The sequence below is a fragment of the Eptesicus fuscus genome, chromosome 13 (genome assembly GCF_027574615.1).
Source record: "Eptesicus fuscus isolate TK198812 chromosome 13, DD_ASM_mEF_20220401, whole genome shotgun sequence".
In the NCBI taxonomy this organism is placed as follows: domain Eukaryota; kingdom Metazoa; phylum Chordata; class Mammalia; order Chiroptera; family Vespertilionidae; genus Eptesicus; species Eptesicus fuscus.
Genome location: NC_072485.1, coordinates 57,916,807 through 57,939,999, shown reverse-complemented (window position 1 = coordinate 57,939,999; position 23,193 = coordinate 57,916,807). Strand labels below are relative to the sequence as shown.

The 23,193-nt window shown below is 37.3% G+C and overlaps 1 protein-coding gene across 1 annotated transcript in view; it reads right to left on the bottom strand.

Annotated features, from left to right (window-relative positions):
* GAS2 (growth arrest specific 2) overlaps positions 1-23,193 on the bottom strand; it is a 123,047-nt gene that overhangs the window by 36,001 nt on the left and 63,853 nt on the right. Inside the window, exons 6-7 of the mRNA XM_054725734.1 lie at positions 17,971-18,112; positions 9,166-9,273 (exon numbers count right to left, since the gene is read on the bottom strand). Coding sequence (XP_054581709.1) covers positions 9,166-9,273; positions 17,971-18,112 — 250 coding nt within the window. The remainder of the gene's footprint in view (positions 1-9,165; positions 9,274-17,970; positions 18,113-23,193) is intronic.

Here is a 23,193-nt window from a genome sequence, read left to right as displayed (position 1 = left end):
AAACATCAATGATGAGAGAGAATCACTGATTGGCTGCCTCCTGTATATCCTCTACTGGGGATTGAGCTTGCAACCTGGGTATGTGCTCTGACCGGAAATCAAATCGTGACCTTCTGGTTCACAGGTCAATGCTCAAAAAGTGGGCTATACCGACTGGGCATAAGGTTTATTTTTCTTACAAAATACTTGACTAGGAGGTTAAACTTCAACTACAGAGAAATCAACTTAATATTTCTTTTAAAATAAAATGCCAAATGATTACATTAATTCAACTTTTCCATATTGTGCCTTTTCACTACGCATGTACACACCACACTACAATACATACATCATATGTATATGTATGTATATATGCGCAATAAATATATCTTAATGGCAGGAATGCTATAGCAATGCAGAAATGAAAATGCAGGTCATACGACCCGTGCACTTTCACACTGAAGCTATATAATTTTCGAGTGCTTCTGTAAATGTAAATAATTTTGATGTGTGGCTAATGCAAGAAATTGTCCATTTACTCTAGATGCAAGGTGGAAGAGAGTCACAAATATATTGCACTACTTAAAGGCACTGTAAACCTTGCTTATCAGGTCAGCTGAAAGGTAGACATAATTTTAAAAACACTACTCATTGCTAAGTGGCCAAATAACAAATTCTCAGGGAAAAGGAATCTTTGGCTTTGAGTTCTCATTTATTTATTGTTCTTTACAGTTGCTATACCTCTTAACAACTCCATGGAAAAATAAGTGAATTCTCTAACTTAAATGACAATATAGAGATCTTCCCATATATATTAGCTAATCTTTCCATTCTTGTAAAAGAATGAATTTTTTTCTTGCTTTTGAAAGTGGTGTCAAATGCAGTGTTGGGTACAATCTTCGACAAAGTCTACTTTAAAACTGTATCTGCTTAAGGTTTTCAACCTCAAGGGATAAATCTCAGAAAAACAACACCCTAATAGCTGATTTATTTTTACAGATATGGTTAATCATTATTTATTTTTCGTTCATGCAGGACATATGCCTTTCTCAGAAAAAAGTTTAAGAGGACTTAATAACATTTGCAAAGTCCCTTGAGAGATGTGTTACCAAAGTGTAAATTATAACCATATTATTAGCCCAGCCTCATTTAACATGAATAAATTAAAAACAAATGAGTGTCTTTAATGGAGCAAAATATTATTTAAAAAATTTAAAATCTAAAAATAAAGTGAATACATTTTAAATGTTGCTGCTTGCTTTTCATGAATTAGTGTTCTTTGGAGGTAGCTGAGCCAAGAAAGGGACCCAGTTTGAAAATATGAATGTGCTAATAACAGCCATGTTTCTCTCACCATGGACTAGAACACTATAAATGTTGTCTGAGATTTTACATACATCAGAGGCAAACATGGTCATATTTTTTTTTTCCTTGAAATGAATGTAAGCCATTAGACAGCTTTAAAACCCTAATCACTGCTCCCATAAATTGCTAAATGAGAGGAAAGGTTCATATTAATGTTTTTTTAAATGAGTTTTCGACATTTAGCTGTTGAGTAATGTCTGTTTGTGTAATATTTCCACTAAGATAAATGGAAGTATTACTGTGCTTGCTACTTCTTTAAAAGTCTTTTGCATTTTTACATAACAGCCCATTTTTCATTACCAGGGAAGGTATGCAATTTGAACCATGCTGCTTTTTTACTCACAGTAAATCAATATGTGTCATAAGAGCAGAAAAGGAAGTAATATCACTCGCTATCATTGGACCTTAGAGTGAGTCCCAGAAGACATTGCCAGGTTGGGTTGCTATAGCAACAGAGCTCTGGTGCCTCTTTTGCTTGGTTTGTTACAGTGAGTTGATTTTTACCACACTGGTATAATCCTGAAGAATTTTTATAGTAAAGAAGAAATTACAATGAACCAATAACAATGTGTGTGACCTTTCCATTGATCTGAGATGATTTCATTTAAAAGTAATAGAAAGAAGGCGACTTCATAACATTTCAAATCCCTTTGCTGACTTCCAATTAAATTATTCATCGTATTTTCTTCAGGCTCTTTAAAAGTCACACTTCTTAAAATGAGAAGAAAAAAAAAATATCCTAAACCATTAGGGTGTCAACAGGGACCTTATATGGTTTTGTGTTGCTGTTGTTTTTTATGCAAAATTTTATTTTATTTTTAATTTATTTTCTTTTTTATTAAATGTATGGGGTGACATTGGTTAGTAAGATTATATAGGTTTCAAGTGTACAATCCTGACACATCATCTGTATATTGCGTTGTGTCATATGCTTTTACCTAATGTGAAAGTCTGCTATAAAAATGTCCTGAAATAATATTAATCCACTTTAAAAATATCTGCAATTAGCAAGAAGACTCAACTCGAAATAGAGAAGATTTATCTTCTAAGTTCCATTTAAAAAAATATCGGGACAGATAACAATACATCTTATGATGTATAGATGCCTAAATGGTTTTGAGTATTACACTAGATAGGCCATATAAATCTTTTGAACAGTGTCTGGCATATGAATAGACACCTAATAAGTATTGTTATAATTGTAACAATCCACATTATATCCCTTTATTTATAGTAGGCACTATTGATTATGCAATTGTAACGCCTTTTGAATTCTGAATATTTTTAAAGTAAAAATGATATAAGGAAACACTACTATATAGTTGAGCCTCAAATATAGTGTAAAAAGGTGTAGCTCATTTTCAGAATACTAAGCTTGTGAATAAAACATTTGCATTTCATTGACATGCCACAGGGAACTAGCTTGGAGTGGAGTGGATTCTGGGTTTGGGAGTCAAAACTTAAATTTTGTTTATCACACTACATACTTCAGACTTAGTCTTTCTAGGTCTGAAAAAAACACACACAACAACACGACTTTTATATTTTCACTTGTAACAAAAGGGTGAAAATAATTCCCCAGTTGTGTGGTAGAGGGGACTCACTGTATAGAAAGCACTTGTTAAAATGCCCCCCACACATGATACTTTTTAATTTTAGCTGTCTTTCCTTTAAAGGGTTTCTAGTCATTTCCTTGAATCATAATTTCCAAATAGAACTTTAAGGTAAAAATGAGTATAAATTCAACATTTCTTGGAAGTACTTTAATATATATGAGGTTTAACTCTGGCAAATGTAGAAAACTTTCAATTCAGTATAATTCTATGTTATAAAATAATTATTGAACTTGCTTCAATTGATAATTCATTTCCCAAAGTATGTTTTCATAACCTCCAAAGCTCAGGATGATGCTCTGGGAGGTTTTTTTATTTAAAAGAAGATGGGAAAAGACAACTTCTATGGTTAGTTATGGTCAGACACATTTGGAAAATGCTACATAGTATATTTCACTGTATACTGTGGGATTAATAGTTCTCATTATTCACCCTACAAGAAATCCCAGATAATACCAGTTAAACAAATCAATATTGCTTACTAGTAGAGAACATAAATTCAAGAGTTGGGCCTTTGAATCCCACCTTCACCACTTATTAGCTTATGTCTTTCAGAAGTTATTAAATCTCCATGTTTCAGCTTTCTCATCTGTAAAATGGGAATGGTGACATACCAGGATGAGAAGTACAATGAGATCTATCACGTGCTCAGACAGAGGCTAATGAAGTCAACTATCGGTAATAAGAGTAATTAAAGAAACTTGTTCAAACTCTTTTTTGCAATAGCTTTTCTTTATAAATAATACCTTTGAACATCTTCTGGAACTATTATTTCCTGGAACACACTTTGAGCAACGTTAGTTAAGGTACAATGTTAGGGTAGTGATAAATTGTAATTAAGTGATAAACTGTAAAAAGTATTCATCATATCAGTGCCCAAAGCAAGTAGCACAAAAAGTCAGCTATCTCACAACATAGGACCCCACTCGTTTGCTTGCTATTGTGCCAGAAAGTCTTATTACCAGAATATTAGAGCAACAATGGTAAGTGTAAAGCTCTTACCCCATGAACATTCTTTTCCTTAGAGCCCTTTACAAATCAATGTATCATATTAGCAAAGATCAGTTCATCATATTAGGTGATTTGCAGGTCCCTAAAAATTTAGCTTTAAAGGAAAGGGATATCATGATTAAAGCTTTCATGCCTAAGAGAGAGAAAACGGAGTACATGTCTCAATTATGGGGCCTGCAGAGAGAAGGGACAATTTACAGATGTTTGCATGTTTTCTAGTACTAACCCAAAACAACTGGAGGGAGTTTCTGAAATGGAGAGGTAAAATAGTAAAGAAAGATAAAAGGTAAAAGCATCAGCCAAGGAAAAATATGCTATAGTTCCACAACAAAAACGCCAAGTCCTCCCTGGTCTACAACAACATGACTCCATGAACTTCCCTACCCTTGGCCAGAGGACCAGAAAAATGAACAGTCAGCTCATTAATATGACCTCTTCTAAAAGTCCTTTTATTTACTCTCAAATCTGCAACAGTATCACGTCACTGGCTTCTCTTCTTCTGAAGAGTTCATGTTATTAATGTCATCATCAAAAGTAAGTGCTCACTCATAATTTTATGCCTCCAACAATTAAAAACTATTTTCAATGATTCCTATTCCCTTCTAGTCTTAATCATAAAGTATATATCATTTCCACAAAGTGGAATTTTGAATATGTAAATACAATTTCAAAGTCTGTTTCTCCCCCCACTTATGATACCTAGAAGTCATTTCCTAGTACCTGAGTCGTTGTAGTCTTCCATGACCAGATATGCAATGATCTCTGGTTGTGGTATTATATGACAAATTTCTTCTTTCTTATAGTTCTTGTTTTCTTTTAGATTGTTTGTGTCAAACTTCAGCACACTTCAGAATCACCTGCAGGGCTTGTTAAAACACAGGTGGCTGGGCCCTACCCTCAGGGAGCTTCTGATTTAATGAATCAGGGTGAGGCCAAGAATCTGCACTTCCAACAAGTTCCCAGGTAATGCTGACGCTGCTTATCTTGGGATCACTTTTAAAAACTACTGTTGGATTATTTACACAGAATATTGTCACCATGGAATTGAGGCTGACAAATAAAATAGCATAGGCCTTTTTATGGCATGTGGAAACCTTTCCCACAAGCTTATACACATTCATATTGCCAACTGACTTCTTGAAAGCCTGGGTAGATACCAACTGACTGAATGAACAAATGAACAAAGTACAATTCTTACTTCTCTTCTCCTCAAATAATACCATTAGGCCTGAGACCCTTCTATTTACATTTTAAAGATTTATAACATAGCTAAAGAGTAATATCCCAACCTCTGTTACCTCAGTAATCAAGAAGGAGATTTTAGCATCACTGTCCAAATTCAAAAGTCACTGAAAAGTAACTGAAATATTTATATCTCGGAGGAAAGTAAATTTGTATCTGCACTACAGATACAAATTAGCTGCATTTATCTTGCTTGTCTATCAGATTGGTCAAAAACAGTGTTGCTTGTTAGAAGATATACAGAAAAAATATAGCTTTGAAAATTATTTTTTATAAACTAGAAACAAGAGAATTCCCACTTTGGCAGGGGATTATTAGCATGATTGTCTAAAAGGTACAGTCAAAAACCTCAGAGGTTTTCCCTTATCCTACTGGATTCTTTATATTGGATATAGATTAATTCCTCCCCTTGAAACAGAGACATATGCACATAAGCAAACATGCCTACATAGGCATATGGTTGCATCTAGACAAGTGCACACAAGGTAGCCATGTAGGTGAAGGATCCATGCATACACTCTTTCTAGAAACCCACAGATAAGACATATGTTTAGCAAAGTTATCCTCTGCAGAAAACATCTTCTGGGCTCTATTTCTGTAATCTGCTGGCATTCTTATATTTTTCATTCTTATTTGCTGTTAGTGTGTCTGTTTTAATGAATAAAGAGAAGATGTGTTCATATACATAATAATCATAAAACCGTATCTAAGTAAAGTGATTGGGTATTGTCAACAAACCTTGGAATTTTGTTAGGAATGAAATCGTTAAATCTAGAGTAAACGTGTTACATGCAGACTTATTAAGATAATTTTGCATCTACTAATTCTAAGAGAGTTTTTTCCTGAGTCACTGTTTTGATAACTGCATTACCTTTATGTAAGAGCTAAGTGAGTAGTCTTAACAACAGCCTTAGAAGACAGAATTGTTCTTTGCATGGCCAGGATGATTATGGCCATATGAAGACCAGGACTGACAGAAAACTAGGGGATAAAAGCTAAGACACCATGTATATTTCATTGTATGTATATTTTGTATAATAAAATACATAAGTGCATCTACTTATGATGTCTTGTGTAGTAAATATGACCATGTTTAGCAGCCTCAAAAAAGATATGAAAACACTTAAAATATGCCAATGTGAAAAACGTAAGTTTAGGAAATGCAGCACTGCAGTGCAGCCACTGTGATGTGGCCATTCCCTAGCGTGAGTGAGCATTTGACTACAACGCATTTACTCCTTAACCCAGGTGTTCACAGAGCCATAAGTTAAGAAACGAGCAGCAACAACCATATGATCACTTGAAAACCAATTCCTCTGAGGGTTTGGGGTGTTGTTTTTTAGTAATAACTGTCAGTTCCTTGTAGTGCGTTAGTGCAGAATAGCAATCAATTCAATATAGAACCTGCCACAAATCAAAAGTACTAGCCAAAGCCTGTACTCGTCACTAAGACGCTATTAGTTCCTGCATTCAGTGAAGAGAAGGAAGCAGGAAGAACATGTGCAATGAACAGTGCCTATGGCTTGCCTGTGAAATTTCAATTTCTAAACTCTAGGGACTGGGAGGTAAAAAGCCATGAGGGATAATCGAGAAACAACAGAGGAGTCTTTTTGGAATCACTTTCCTCCGTCAGGGTGAGAATAGACCCCTGGCAAGCCAAAGGATAAGAATTTCAATATATATTAAGAGATAACTTTTTTTTTTGACAAATAGTTTTACTTTCTGGTTTAAGCAGTCATATAAATATTCCTTTTTAATAATTAAGATATGAAAAATAACAGGTTAATTTTAAAGGGAAATCTGTTGTAAAAAAAAATAGCTCACATTGTATGTGGACAGTGCAAAATGAGAAAAAGTGAATAACTAAAATTGATTAAAACACCTGTCATAGCAGCATGACACCATGACTTGCTGGCCAGTCAGTGAAAACCACATCATAGTCGACTCCCTTATTGCAGGCTTACCAGGAACACTGGAAGCATGAAACTGAATGTACATAGTATATTCTGCTGTAACACACTGGTATTTAATTCAAATGTTATCACTAGGGAAGTTGATGCAATTTTTTTTCAGTAAAGCAAATCCCAATTCCTCTATAAACAACACATGCACAGATTTTACCAAAAGGAACTCACTTTCTGAAAAGAAAAATGGCACACCAAAAATTTTCTTAAATATTAAATGCTATGTAAATTTATGTTATTCATAAATACCGGTATCAAACTTCCTGACAATTGACTAAATATAAAGACCAGACACAAATAAACATGTAATAGCTATATACATATATGTATATATATTTTTTGCTTACAGATATTAGGTTACAACAGAAGAAAAGTATCTAATTTATTAATTATGTGTTTGTCAACACTTCCATCATAAAAGGAATAATTGTTTTACATGAATTAAACCTTGTTTTGCTTCCAGGTTCAAGGACCCAATATTCTCAAGGAGCCTGACTCTCAATTGAGAAAGGTCAGCATAGTAAAATTTAAACATATCTTTAGAATGACTAAATCACTATTTTTAATGTACTAAAGGGAAAGCAGGCAGCGTGGCTAAAATAAACTATATATTATCCCTATAATAAAATATAAGAGGACAATAAGCATTGATGGGGGTGACTGTTTATCCTAGTGAGGCCACTCTCCCAGATTTGTAACAAAACTCTAATACTAACCTATTCAATCCCTTTCATTGCTATTCCAAAATATCAATTTTTACCTAAAATTATTTAAAAAACACACACCAATGAACACTGACCTAAATTAGATTTAAAAAATGACTGACATTATTTTGAAGGCTAATTATGATCAAACTTTTCTTCAAGTAACATGATGTAGAACCTTAAAAAATCTGTCACACAAATAAATTTCAGTCAGAAGTTGAAATTAAGAAAATATTGCACAGGCAAATTTACTATTGGGCCATCACTGTGAGTATTGTTTAGAGTATTCTCTGATTATACTAGATGTAGCATTCAAATATTCTGTTCTACAAAATAAAGTAACAAGCAAGAAATTCGTAACTTGTTCAAAAGAAAAGAGACTATAACTCCTTTGAATCCTAACTGCGGTTATTTAGGTAATTACTAACAACTATGGTGGAAAAATATTTATACTTATCAATTCTAGGAATGTATCAGTGCTACGTTTTCCATTTTCTTATTTCTCAGAAGAAGAATTCTTAGTCTTATGAAAAGTCTTATTTTGAGAGATTAAGTTTTCTTGATTATTTCCAAAACAGATCACAAGTGAAAGGCCTGAAATGTGATTTTATTGAGCCCCTAATTACAACCTAGTCAGATTTCTAATTAGGGCAATTGTAAAATGGAGATTACCAAATCATTCATTGGCATAGGTCCACATTTCTTCATTCACCCAGAAAACTAAGTAAGAAATGGCAGTCACTATTTAGCCAGGCCATTGCAATGAGCTTTCATTCCCCTCACCCTGGTTCATAATCTGAACTTCTTTTAAAAATCATGTTCAAATAATTTGAAAGTTGCCAGGACCAATAGGATGATATTCCCGAAGTGGAGATATGAAAGATCAGGGCAGAATGTTGATTTCTGTTTCCCATTGAGGATATCTCTGTGTGTGTGTGTGGGGGGGGGGTGAGGGGGAATGGGGGGAGTCGTTCTTTTGAAACTAAATGTATAAACAGAAATGAATTTGTTGTTTTTTCTTTTCCTCGTTCTATTTGATCTCTATGGTGTATTTGGTATGCATGTTTGGGTATATGTAAAAAGAGAGAGATAGTTCTATTTATTTAGCCCTCAGCAGTAATTATGTATGATACGTATTTAAATGTTCATACCTTATGTCTTCAAGTCCAACTGAAACCACCCTAGGGGAAGTCCCTGCTTAGTTACTGGACATACTTTCCTGTAACCCCACTCAAGTCCTGAAAGTCTCATAAAGGACAAGATATCACGTGAGAAGTAAAACTTTACCCTAATGAAGAGGATCTTTTCTCCCACTCGGTATCTTCCTTGAGAGAGCCTCTCCACACAGAATTTGTTTGGGCACTTGCAAGGAGGATCCTCAGAAATCCTTTTCACCTGAAACAGAAGAGCAAGCAAGTTCATTCTCCTTCATCAAGTCCCATTTAGATTAATCTGTTCTGTAGGTTCAAAGGCCCCTGGACCAGGACTGCTTTTATATGTGTTCTATATCACACTATGAACATGATATGAGCAGTTGAGTCCTAACCGTGTGAAGGTCAGGCCTGGAAGGCATTTTCTGAAGGCCAATGACTGCACTAAGGCACGAGCCGGGTGATGACAAAGAAACGATGCTGGAGGATAACAATGAGCAAATCAATTTGCAGCGTAAGAATGAATCTGGGTTCTCTCAATGTGGGAGAATTAAAAATGGGGGAGAATCATGTACATTGGGTTGCCAAGATAAATATGTTGAAAACTAGAATAGAACATATGTCAAAATTGTATGTTCCCTCATTGTAATTTAGCAATATGAATTTTACCCACTTCAAAATAAAGAGAATGAAATGCATTGTTGTTGTTGTTGTTTTTATGAGACTACTAGTGGCCTGGTGCACAAAATTTGTGCACATCAAAAGGGAATTAATTAGAGGAAATATTTTAATATTGTTATTTGCCCTTTCTTTATAATAGAAGTGTCAGAGATGAAAGAAAATTAGTAAAACATTTATGAAAATCTCCCTCCTGTCAAGAGTCTGGAGCATGCCGCAGGACCCAGAGTCAAGTCCCTGCCCACCCCTGTGTGCCTCGAAATTACGCGAGACCCAGACCCGGCTGGTCCCACTCCTGTCAAGCCCCGCCGAGTGCGGGGAGCAGCCTCAGGTCCCCTGGCCCCAGCATGATGGTGTGACAACCATTTGCATATTAGCTCTTTATTAGATAGAATTGTTACATCTTATTTTGAACTCAAAGGTTTTCTTTAATAAGTCATCTCTAGCCTGGCCAGTGTGGTCCAGCAGTTGCAGGAGGCAGCCAATCAATGATGTTTCTCTCTCATTGTTGTTTCTATCTCTCTATTCCTCTCCTTTCCTCTCTAAAAATTAATAAAAACATAATTTTTTTTTAAAAAGAAGTCATCTCTAATACACCCAGGCTCACCCAGCAATGCACTCTATCTCAGTAAGTGCCATCCACCAAAACCTACTCCAGTGGCAGTATCTTACAATTTACATACATTTTATAAAACCACGTCTGAATATCAGAATTTACCTTGATTTTATCTATCTCCCTATTCTGAAAAAAATACCTAATCTAAATGATATGTGCACAATGCCTATAAGTAATTGTGACTATTAGAAGGGAATGTATATAGACCACAACTTGAGGGATGAAGTTTATATTTATGTATTTCTTAATTGGGAACCTGTCATGCTGTGTCTCATAACTGCCCTCTCTTCCATTCACCAACTAAACAACCCAAAGCAACAATTTCCTGTGTTTTGAGTCACCGATCTAAACAATATGCACCCTGCAATTGAGAAGCTAGACTGAATAAATTTAGTTTCTGAAGAACTGGCTTGGTCTCTCCCACTTGAGTTCTTTTTTCCACAAAGATATGGTTTCTAGAGTTTTGTCACCAAAGATAGTCAATCATTGCTTCAAATAAAGCAACGTCTGACTTCAATCAAACTTCTATTAAACAAAACCTGTGGAAAGAGTGACACAGGCATTCACTTGTGTGTTGGTATACAGAACTTAGTTAGCTTGGTTTCCCCAGATTGAGAGATTCCAGAAAGTATGAAAGCATAATAACTAGAGAAAAAGCTAGAAATAAGTGGAGAAATCCTGAAGAAAACTTATCTTAAGTGCTGTGCAATTATGCCTCAGTGAAGACCTATAAAGAAAAACTGACACTATAGCTAAGGGAGAGGGAACCAACTTTGAGATACATATTTTCATCTGTCCTGTCTAGAATTCCTAATTCTGCCAACATATAAACCTATAATTCTTAATACTTATTCTTACCATATCAAATCGTATATCAGTTATTGGTTAACCTTAATTTCTCTTTGCTGGATTGTGAGTTATTTAAGGGTTAAGATAGTATTTCATTATAGTTTTAAATCCTTTAAATAAAACAAAATCCCTTAATGGCATATTCTATGTGTTCAATAAATGAATATTGAGTAACTAAATGAATGGATAAATAAAAACATGAGCCTATATGGGACACAGGGGGAAATCATGCAACAGATTAAAATTGGATTCAAAGAATGTTACAAATGGCTTTCATTGAAAAATGAAAAACAAAAACAAAAACTGTTAAGGTCATTAAGTTAGTAATTAGGTCCATGTATTTGAGTTCTGAATTTTTTCTATTATATGACACTTGGCCCATAGATACATCCACCCACTCCCACAGTATTAACAGAATTCTGTCTCTAGAGACATTTTTGAATGGATATTCTTAAACAAGATGGTAATGATAGAACAATAAGTCAGCATCATGAAAGCATGTGGCCCAAACTTTAGGAGAACACTGCTTGGCCCAGCTTTCCTCCACACAGTAATTGAGCAAAGGGTAAACTGGTGTTCAGGTTGTTCCTCTGCTAAAAAAAAAAGATAATCGCAAGGATGGGTAAAAGCGTTTCCATCTTGAAGTGTTCTTAGACAAAACACAGAAACTGTGGGGATCAAATGAAGTGAAATACAAAATGCATTTTCTCAAGTGGCCCGCCCTTCTCTCAGTGTCTTCCAAGCTTTGAAAACAGACTTGTTTTTTAAAAATCAAGGGCTTTTTTGTAGTTGTGTGAGAGGCGGAGGCAGAAATGGAAGAGACGAGGCCAGACTGCGGGATAGTGGAAATAGATTGTTAAGTAAACAGTGACTGATGACATCTGTGCGTCTTACATTACCTCGGGATAAGTCAGGCTGGCAGGTGTTCCGCTTTGGCCCAGGAACCCAGCCAGTATTCTGCTGAAATGGGATTTCAAGAGGAGCCCTGATTACTCAGAATTACACTATCTCTCATCCCCAGACTGAGGAAGTTGATGGAGAAGAGGAAGAAAGTAAGAATGGTTTCTTAGAACTGGATTCAACTCATTGTGTGGGAACCAGCTCACCATGAGGGAATGCAAAGAGAACTGAACCCGACCCCACCACTTTATCGCAGCTGAATCGCTCTATCAGGACCTCGGGAGAATAAATTAATCTGAATGGACACCACTGTGTATTCTTTTATGATATCTTGATTAAAGAAGGTAGGGTGTATTATCCACATAAAAGGTCACCTATTTTTTTTTTTTTCAATTTTCCACAATTCCACTAAGTAGCAAACAAATAAATGTGAGGAAATATTGACAGTTTCAAAACTGGCAGTTCCTGTTGAAATTGCTCACTGGAATATGATATCTTAACACAGCTCTGCTTTTCTTACTCTTCTCTTTCTTTTTATTTTCTCTTTATTCTTTTCTCTTTTTCCCTCCTTACTCTTTTATTCCCCCTCTTTATTCACTTTCTTCTTTTCTTTACTTTTTTGATACAAATAGTAATTTTGTCAGAGCAGAAATAGCCAATATTTTTAACTGAACACAGGAACTTTGCAAGCAATCTCTATTTTACACCCACATTCTAAAACACAAACTGGGGTTCATGATTTTCAATTTCCAACTGCTATATATGCTTCACATGCAGTGAAGCAACTGCCATAGGGACTATTTAATTTTCATATTTGACATACAAATCTCTGATTTACATCATTAGTGAGGCTCAAATTATGTTTCTCTCTGTTCCACTGTCCCTGAAATAAAATGCTTTGCTGAAAAACTATCACTTAAACAGAATGCAAATATTGCAATGAAATTCAGCAAGAAAGTATGAAGGAGAGACTATAAGAAACTTCCGTGGACAAATAATTTGGAAAATTCCAGGTAAAACAATACCTTATGGAACTCACTAGTGCCTTTAATATACCACAGTGCATTGCCACACTCTACCCAGGGAATACAGTGAGCTGTGTTTCTCAAATCAACCTAACCATGGAATTATTTTCCCTGCGAAGCATCTGGGGTGTCAGTACTTGACTAAACATTCTTGGAGAAATGCTGGTTTAAATACTTTCAGAACATAGTATTCTAGCTGGCAACAGTACAGAAATATCCAGTTTGCACATTCCTACATTCAATTAAAACCCCATAACTAAATGGATGGTTATGTTCCCAAATTCTGGTAAACTTTAAAGGACGTTTAAAGCTCTTGTGCGAGCCCCTCATTGTTTCCAGTTGGGGGTCTAGAAGTTGGAGAAGGGAGAACCACCATGGGGTGATAGTCTTGTTTGGACTGGAATATTAAAGAAACTTTTCCAAAATCCTTGTCATAGTTATTTCACCACCTCCTCCCTCCTGTCCTTTTCCTCCCCTTCTCAAGGATGAGGGACGACCACATATGGAGCAAGCTGGTAAAGAAAGGGAACCATTCTAGCTACTTCTTCCAGGTTCATGTAAATGGCTTCAAGGGGCAACATCTCCTCCCTCTGCAAGGTGCCCATTTCCAGAGCACATGGCCATTCCAGATAATTAGAACAAGGGAGAAGCTTTTTTAAACCTTAATTACTCACGTTGATAATCTATTCAACAAAAATGGCACTAATAGGCATCCTATCTAATAAAAGAGTAATATGCAAATTGACCATCACTCCAACACACAAGATGGCTGCCCCCGTGTGGTCAAAGATCCTGCCCCCATGTGGACACAAGATGGCCACCACAAGATGGCCAGCAGGAGAGGGCAGTTGTGGGAGATCAGGCCAGCAGAGGAGGGCAGTTGTGGGCAATCATGCCTGCAGGGGAGGGCAGTTAGGGGTGACCAGGCCGGCAGAAGAGGGAAGTTGGGGGCAACCGGGCCTGCAGGGAAGGGCAGTTGCGGGGGACCCAGGCCTGCAGGGGAGAGCAGTTAGGGGAGACCAGGCCTGCAGGGGAGGGCAGTTAGGGGCAAACAGGCTGGCAGGGGAGCAGTTAGGCATCAATCAGGCTGGCAGGGGAGTGGTTAGGGGGTGATCAGGCTGGCAGGCAGAAGTGGTTAGGGGCAATCAGGAAGGCAGGCAGGTGAGCAGTTGGGAGCCAGCAGTCCTGGATTGTGAGAGGGATGTCTGACTGCCCGTTTAGGCCCGATCCTACCAGGGGTCCCAGATTGGAGAGGATGCAGGCTGGGCTGAGGGACACACACCCCCGTGCATGAATTTCGTGTACCGGGCCTCTAGTAGATTAATAAAAGATGGTCCGTGTCTTTGAGAACAAGGACTACATACACATAGAGAATAATGGGTATTTATGCCCAATAAGGTAAATACATCATGAAATATATAAAAATACTTGGGGCATCAAGGACTAATTTGTCAATTTCACCTAGAATGGGAGATGCCAAGGAAAACTCACAGCCTGAATTTTAAAAGATGAAAAGGTGTTTAAAAGTAGATTTAAAGATGTATAGGCATACATATGGTGATGAAAGCAAATGAGGAAAAACACAGAGCATAAAATGTCCTTAGGAATTTGGGGTTAGCAGGCATCTTTACAATGGGTACCTCTGAATGCTAGGATGAGTCTAGAGGGGAAAGACAAAATAGGCCAGCACATGGAGACTTATGTGACATAAATGATTTGGGTTTTACCTTGGATGTTAAAAGGAACCCCTATATAATTTTCATCAAATCTGAGTTGCACTTAGGTAACAATAATGTTTATGGATAATAATGTCAAGAACACATTGTTCAACAGTGTCATACAAGAGAAATAAGCCTCATAATTTGAGAACTAAAAAAAAAATGTATTTGACTCAGAAATTAATTCATTAGGAGGTTATGATGCTGGCCAGAGCTCCGACTATAATGCATTAAAGAAAATGAGTAGAGGTGACAGCTGAGGAGAAAAGGATTAAAATCAAGTGCAGTTGCCCCAGAGATACACATTTATAAGCGAAAGACTAAAGGAACATCTTACTTCAAAATAAATCGGGGAAATTTTTTCTCATCAATATATAAATAATGCACTATTACCTACTATACTTTTAATACAATACTTTATTCAATTAACTTATAAAATATGAAATATTATGATAAGCAAGGCATGTCACTGATCCCTTAAAAACAGTTCTGTGATTTTAAAAATTTTTTAAATATATTTTATTGATTTCAGAGAGGACAGGAGAGGGAGAAAGTGATAGAAACAACAAGGATGAGAAGGATGAGAGAGAGTCATTGATTGGCTGCCTCCTGCACACCCCACACTGGGGATTGAGCCCACAACCAAGGCATATGCCCTGACCGGGAATTGAACCATGACCTTCTGGTTCACAAGTCAATGCTCAACCACTGAGCCCTGCTGGATGGGCTTAAAATTGTTTCAAGTGGTATTAAAATGTCCTTGCCTAGCCCTGGCTGGTGTGGCTCAGTTGGTAGAAGCATTGTCCCATGCACCTAAGGATCACGGGTTTGATCCCTGGTTGGGGTGCATATAGGAAGCAACCAATGGATGTTTTTCTCTCATATCAATGTTTTTCTCTCTCCTTCTCCCTTTGTCTCTCTAAAAATCAATAACAAAAACAATACATATATATATATATATATATATATATATATATATATATATATACACATATATTTATATATATAAACTAGAGGCCTGGTGAACGAAATTCATGCATGGGGTGGGGCGGGGTGTGGGGGGACCCTCAGCCCGGCCTGCACCCTCTCCAATCCAGGACCGCTAGCTCCTAACCGCTCTCCCCTGCTGGCTTAATCGCCCCTAACCACCTCTGCCTCGGCCCCCGCCACCGCCACCATGGCTTTGTCCGGAAGGACATCCGGTCTAATTAGCATATTTCCCTTTTATTAGTGTGTGTGTGTGTATATGTGTGTATATATATATATATATATAAATATATATATCTCCTCAGGTGAGGATAAAAAATGTCCTTGCCTATTCTTTAATTCCTGAATGGACTGAACAGAAGAAACTAAACTGTTATTGGCTAAGATACTGTAACAGGCTAAGTTTAAGTCTGCTGGTCTGCTGCACTTAGCAGAAATGGGAATTCTCAATCTGTCAGAAAAAGTTATATTTCTGCTCATCTAAACCTGCAGTGTAAGATAGCGTGCCACATGGAGGAAAGCAAAAGATGGGAAACTGTTTCTGCACTGTGTAGTGCCAGTCAGCCACAGTCCCAGCCTTTTCAGCTCATTCCCTGGAGAAGGAAACCCTCAGTCATGGGTCAGCAGTCCTTGTCAGTTCTGTCTACTCCTTGGAATGGGCATTGTGGCTGCTGCTAGTTTCCCAGGACTCTCCCCATGTATTGGAGACATACTTCACTCTAACAGCTCTGAATGATGTTACTATTTTCTATAAAACAAATAAGCATTTTTTTTTTTACATTTGTACCCAAAACACATGTTCTGGGCGGTAAATACACATAATCAAACACACTTCTTATCACCAAGAACTACTTAACAGGCAACAGAAGTTGCCAGAGAGTTTTTATTCATTCCTTTTGCTGTAACACCTAGGATGTCTTCTGTGATTATGAGGGTATAATGATAATAGTTGCTAATCTCCCAAAGACTGTGACTCAAGGACTCTGCTAAGTAGAGGGATGGGGACCTTAGAGTTAGACAAAACTGGGTTGGAATCTGAGTTCCTCTCCTTTCCTCTGTAGGTGACCCAACTTCTGTTTGTGTTTTCTCAGTAAGAAACCTGCATTACAGATACCAAGAGCACTTGGAAAACAATGCTAGACCCTGGGCCACAGCAGGCAGTCGGTAAAGAGCAGTTATCTTCTCTGTGGTATTTGCTTTCCCTCTTTAACAATCCTCCAGATCTCATGCCTCAGGCTTCTTACCTGTGAAATGAGGAGTCATAAACCAATAGCAACAGCCTTAAGTGTTTTCAAAGTCAACTTTTAAGGAGCTGATCTATTGTCCTAAATTGTTAGATACTATTCAGCAGAATTAAGTGACATTTTATTTTAAATGACTGGTTCAGTTTTGATCTCAAAATGAACTGTAGAAGTACAGAGTTTTTCACAGGATTTTAAAATGAATTTCAATGAAATTGAAATAGATATAGGTTAGACTGATAAGAGATTGTGCAGAATGATTTGACCCAGTATTTCCACTTCTAGGAATATATCCCAAGAAATCAGAAACACCAATCAGAAAGGATATATGCACCCCTATGTTCAGAGCAGCACAATTTACAATAGCTAAGATTTGGAAACAGCCTAAGTGCCCATCAGCAGATGAGTGGATTAAAAAATGGTGGTACATTTACACAATGGAATACTACACTGCTGTAAAAAAGAAGAAATTCTTACCATTTGCAACAGCATGGATGGGCCTGGAGAGCATTATGCTAAGCAAAATAAGCCAGTCAGAGAAAGATAAATATCACATGATCTTACTCATTTGTGGAATATAATGAACATCATAAACTGATGAACAAAAATAGATCCAGAGACATAGAAGCATCAAACAGACTGTCTAACCTCAGAGGGAAGGTGGGGGCGGGGCGGGGGGGAGGAGAAGAGATCAACCGAAGGACTTGTATGCATGCATATAAGCATAACCCATGGACACAGACAGTAGGGGGTGAGGGCATGTGCTGGGAGTGGGAATTGTCAGGGAGAGGTCAATGGGGGGAAAACAGAGACATATGTAATACTTTAAACAATAAAGAATTTAAATTAAAAAAATAAAATGAAACAGAATGAGTTTTGAAATTCAAAAAAGACTAAGTAGTAAGAAGTCTGACCAGTTTTACTTACTGCATCATCCAGTAAGTTTCCTGTACTCTTTTTTCCAGAAGACTTTGATGAAGGAGAAGGTGAAGGAGAAGGGGCAGAAAGTGTTTCTTCTTGTTCAATTTCTTTTTCCAACTTTATCAAACCAGGAGGCTCCACACCATACCTTTTAGAAGATACAAGATCAATGTAGATGCATAACTTACAATGATACATTTACCATCTATAATAATAAAAGGGTAATATGCTAATTAGACTGGACGTCATTCCAGACGTCCTTTCTGACCAAGCCGGGGCCAGAGGGAAGCCAGCCTGGGTCCCAGGTGACTGTGGGCGGCCAGAGGAGGGAAGCAGCCCGGGTCCCGGGTGCTGGAGGGAAGCTGGTGCCGGCAGCTGGGGGAAGGAAGGCCTACTCTTGCACAAATTTTTGTGCATTGGGCCTCTAGTATGTTATATTTGATTATGAAGATTACAGGAGCAAACTGATAAATTTTTAAAACAACTTTTCCTGGCATGGAATGGTTCTTAAATGGTATCCTTTTAATCAGGGGGGAAATGTATCTGCTAAGTGTATGTGTGTGTGTGTACACATATATGAATCAACACATAATAGCATACTATGATTAAATAAAATACTACATGTAATATATTAATGAGTCAATAATACAAATAACCATATAACATTTAGAATTCAGCTTTCATATTTACTAGGCAATGATATAAGTGATGTAATTGAACTCCTATTTTGGACACAAGCTTATTAAAGATGGAAATAAATTCAGTCATAGCCAAGTTTGAAAACAATAATCCCCCTAAATAATTGATTTAACAGAAAATGATTTAACAGAAAAGAAATTCTCTATATTAATTGTATACCTCCTATGGGGCCCAGGAACAATGGACTATGGGTTATACAGGTTATTCTCTTAAAAACAATATAATGGAAAGCATGTCTAGTGTTACTAGGAAAGAAAATGAACAGAGAAGAAAGAAAAACAATTTAGAATAATATGTTAAAATTGTACGTTGTAAATTATAAATGCCATAGAAGTTTTAAAAAATAGATGTAGTTGTTATGAGCATTCTTATCTCCCACAATCATATTTTTCTTAGGCCAAACTTAAAATTGATTTGCTTTCTTAGATGTACATCCATTGTACCCAGGGGAAGGAGGCCAAAGATAACTCCAGAAATTAAGATTTTAGATTACACACTTCACTTGTACAGCTAAGAGCACAGATCCATAGAAGGTACAGAACTAAGTAGGAGCTGCACAAAGATGCAAAGCCAGGTTCTCTGACTTCAGGACTGAAGCCAATTTTCTCTTGCTATTAAGCAGGTGACTGTGAGTTAGAAAGAGGAGGAAAAAGTCACAGGTCATGAATAATCTACCACGTAAATAATCTATAGATAGAGAATAATTATGTTGGTGGTATGTCTAGTATCTTAGAGTGAGTTGTACATTAAAACAGCATTAAATGTAAAAGCTTAGATTACTAATTACTAACCTGTCCTAATGGCCTGTTATTTTAACTGACATCATTGCCTGTGTTCAGTAGACATTCCCAAGGGGAAGCAATTTCCTCACTCTTGATGTTTTGTTCTTGTAGAGGGTGTTCAATTCATTTAATTTCTGGTCTCTCTACTCCATTATTCTCTCCTCTCCAACAACATAAAAGGATTTATCAAATTGGTAAGTCTAAGCATGCCGGACACTAGTGCATAACATTAGCATGAAAGTGCAAAAGAGACATTGGAAGGCCAATGGACCTTGATCTCAGCAGGGCTGGTAATTCAGCACAAGATTGCTCCCACTGTGATTGTGATGGCTGGAGGTGATTTCCTAACCCAGTGCTCTGCAAACTGCGGCTCGAGAGCCACATGCGGCTCTTTGGCCCCTTGAGTGTGGCTCTTCCACAAAGTACCACGTGCGGGCGCGCACGTACAGTGCGACTGAAACTTTGTGGCCCATGCGCAGAAGTCGGTTTTCGGCTCTCAAAAGAAATCTCAATCGTTGTACTGTTGATATTTGGCTGTTGACTAATGAGTTTGCCGACCACTGTCCTAACCTGATCATCTTTACATTGTTTACGCCATTTTACTGACCTTTGATTCTATCTGCTCTGCCAGCATGCATTGCTAAGGGGCAAATGTGTAACCAAACTGAATAAAAAGCAGGCAGAACCCGAACTCATGTTTCCTCTTCTCATCTGGCCCCCCATGCCTTTAAAATTCATTTTTCTTGTATGGTGTCTTCATTGTGCTTTGGCCCTCCTACAGGTTATCCTGAACCCACCGTGCAGGTCACAGCCTAAGAATAAACTGAGCATGCTTGACTCACTTTCCCCTTCTTCATCTGGAAAAGAAACTGCCCACAGGAGGGGCTCTACAGGAACCTCCATCCTGATTCATCCTTGCCTGTAATTAGGTGGCTAACTGGCCTAATTCTGCAGTCCCATTATAGACAATAAGCATGTCTGTCAACTCGGACCTTATCAGCAACAAAGATGATGTTTGATGTTCTATCTGCCACTCCTTTATTTTCTAATTTTTTCAGAATTTAGATGGTAAGGATGGGTGGTATGTGTCAGGTGCCCTTTGAGTGCTGGAAAACATTAGAATTCAGTACAAAACAGTTTACGCTAGCATAACTCAATGGAACAAATGCTGCTTTGAGAACTGCCTCTATGAATGGAGTAATTTTTAGTTACAAAAAAATCATTGGCTAAAAGACCTAGCCACCACTTACCATATTTTTAACCTTTTAATCATATTAGCCACATACTGGGACATGAGTTAAAACATGTGCCAGACTGCAAACTCTCTAATAGCAGAAACCACTCTTTGATTCATAGCATCCCTAGCAGTTAGCATGGATCCGGGAACACAGTAGGTACTTAATACTATTAAAAAAAAAAAATTCCTGTATTTTCATATAATGATAACTTGGAGTTCCAATTATGTATTTGGTTTCACTGTTTGGGGTCTTTAAATGCATATCACTTTAATACAACATGCCAATATTAAACGTACATAAATGCTTTACCAAAAAAAAAATGTTCTAGGTGACTTTAAACCCTATCCAAAATGAGAATACTTTTTTTTTAAACTTTGTAATAATTGTTAATTACACTGAACTCAACCCCGCATTTCATTCCCATTGGTAAGTACCAATAAAACTCATTGGAGATTTGTGCATCATTATTCCCTGAGGTAGATTTGAGCTAACTGTGTCATGAACCTACTCTTTAAATTTAGCAGATCACTTAACCTCTATGAGTCTGCTTTCTATCAGGAAACAGAGATGAAAATGGCCTGCCCTAGAGGTCCGATGTAGCAGTGCAGGGAGGGAGGGAGAATGTGGGGAAAAGCAACTGCGATTGAACACGGGCATGTGTCTGGCCCATTAGGGCACCTTCACATACATTATCACTGAGCCTCAGCTTTATTTCAATATAAAATGGACATTCTAATCCTTGTATTTGAATATTATTAGGATGAATTAAAACAGTATCCATTACACTGGTAGTGCAGCTTCTGACACATCACAACCTCTGAGATTGCTGTTAATTGATGTTTCAAATGTTGCACAACCAGAAAAATGCAGCACTAATATACTTTTGCCAGTTTTTACTTTTAAAGTATATTATACCACCAAATTAAATAATATAACGGCATCATAATTAAGATGTGAAGTAGTATTATCAAGATTGTTTATATTGCCCTAGCCAGTGGGCAATAATGTTTGGCTCGGTGGATAGAACATAGACATATAGACTGAAGAGTCCCAGGTTTGATTCTGGCCAAGGGCACATGCCTGGGTTGTGAGCTCGATCCCCCGTAGGGGGCATGCAGGAGGCAGCCAATCAATGATTCTCTCTCATCATTGATGTTTCTATCTCTCCCTCTCCCTTCCTCTCTAAAATCAATAAAGAAATATATTTTTTAAAAAAGATTGTTTATATTACTATTGTATGTATTATTTACAAAACACACACACACACACACACACACACACACACACAAAAAACAAAAAAAAAAAAAAAACCTTACTATAGGCTTCCTTTACATTGATTTTGTATAATTGTGGAATAGCAGAAATATCTCAGAGCTGGAGTGGAGCAGACCAAGTTATAAATTCAGCTTTGCTACTAGCTGGCTGCATGAACTTCAGCAGGCAACCCATTCTTAATCTCCCTAGGCTTCTTTGAATTCTTGGTTCCATCAAGGTATAAAAATTTGTTATGTTTAATGTTCTTCAGAGAATAACATAAACTGGGCAGTGAACGTAGAGAAATTTAAAACACTAGGAGTCACAGCCAATTAAAAGTCAATACTGAGTGAAAAACCTCATATGTGAAAGTATAAAGCAGGCCAATTGGAAAATATGATTTCATTTGTAATTGTAGGTGGATTCATGCCACCTTTCAGGAACAGGTTGCCTAACTTTTTCTGTTTCTTTTTTCACAAAGTAAAATAATATGTTATTAGAGTGACAGGAGGTCCCACTCCACGTCTGATACAAAGTGGACTTAGTTTGAATGAAGTTGGTCACAGTCACACACGGAACCTTGCCCTGGAGAGCTGTGTCTATCCGGGAAAGCTGCAAATTAGCTATGCTGCTGAACACAGAAAATCAGCACTAAGCCCCAAATCTCTGCTTATATTGGCTTTTGGCTACTTCAGGCTGCCTCAAGTACCGTCAGCCAGTCCAGAAATGCACACTTAAATACGATTCATTGGCTTCCTGTCTGCTTGGAGATGTCAACAGGCTGTAAATCATGAAATTCCCCTTAGGTTGGGGGCCCACACCTGCAAGCCAACTTAGACAACAAATAAGTCATTTTTTTCTGCGCTCCGAAAGGCCACTTGGTTATGGTTTCCATTATTAACTTTATACCACTTCACATTTCTATTTTTGTCTATGAGGTCTTCACAATTTTATACTGGTTTCTACTCCTTTCCAAGGACAAGGTTTTAGAGCTTTGGGGGAGAAGAGGCTGCTGTAGCTCCCAGGGTCTAACTAAAACAAGAAGGGTGAATCCCTAAAACAGTGGTTCTCAACCTTCCTAATGCCACGACCCTTTAATACAGTTCCTCATGTTGTGGTGACCCCCAACCATAAAATTATTTTTGTTGCTACTTCATAACTGTAATTTTGCTACTGCTATGAATCGTAATGTAAATATCTGTGTTTTCCGATGGTCTTAGATGACCCTGCTAGTGGTTCTCAACCTGTGGGTTGTG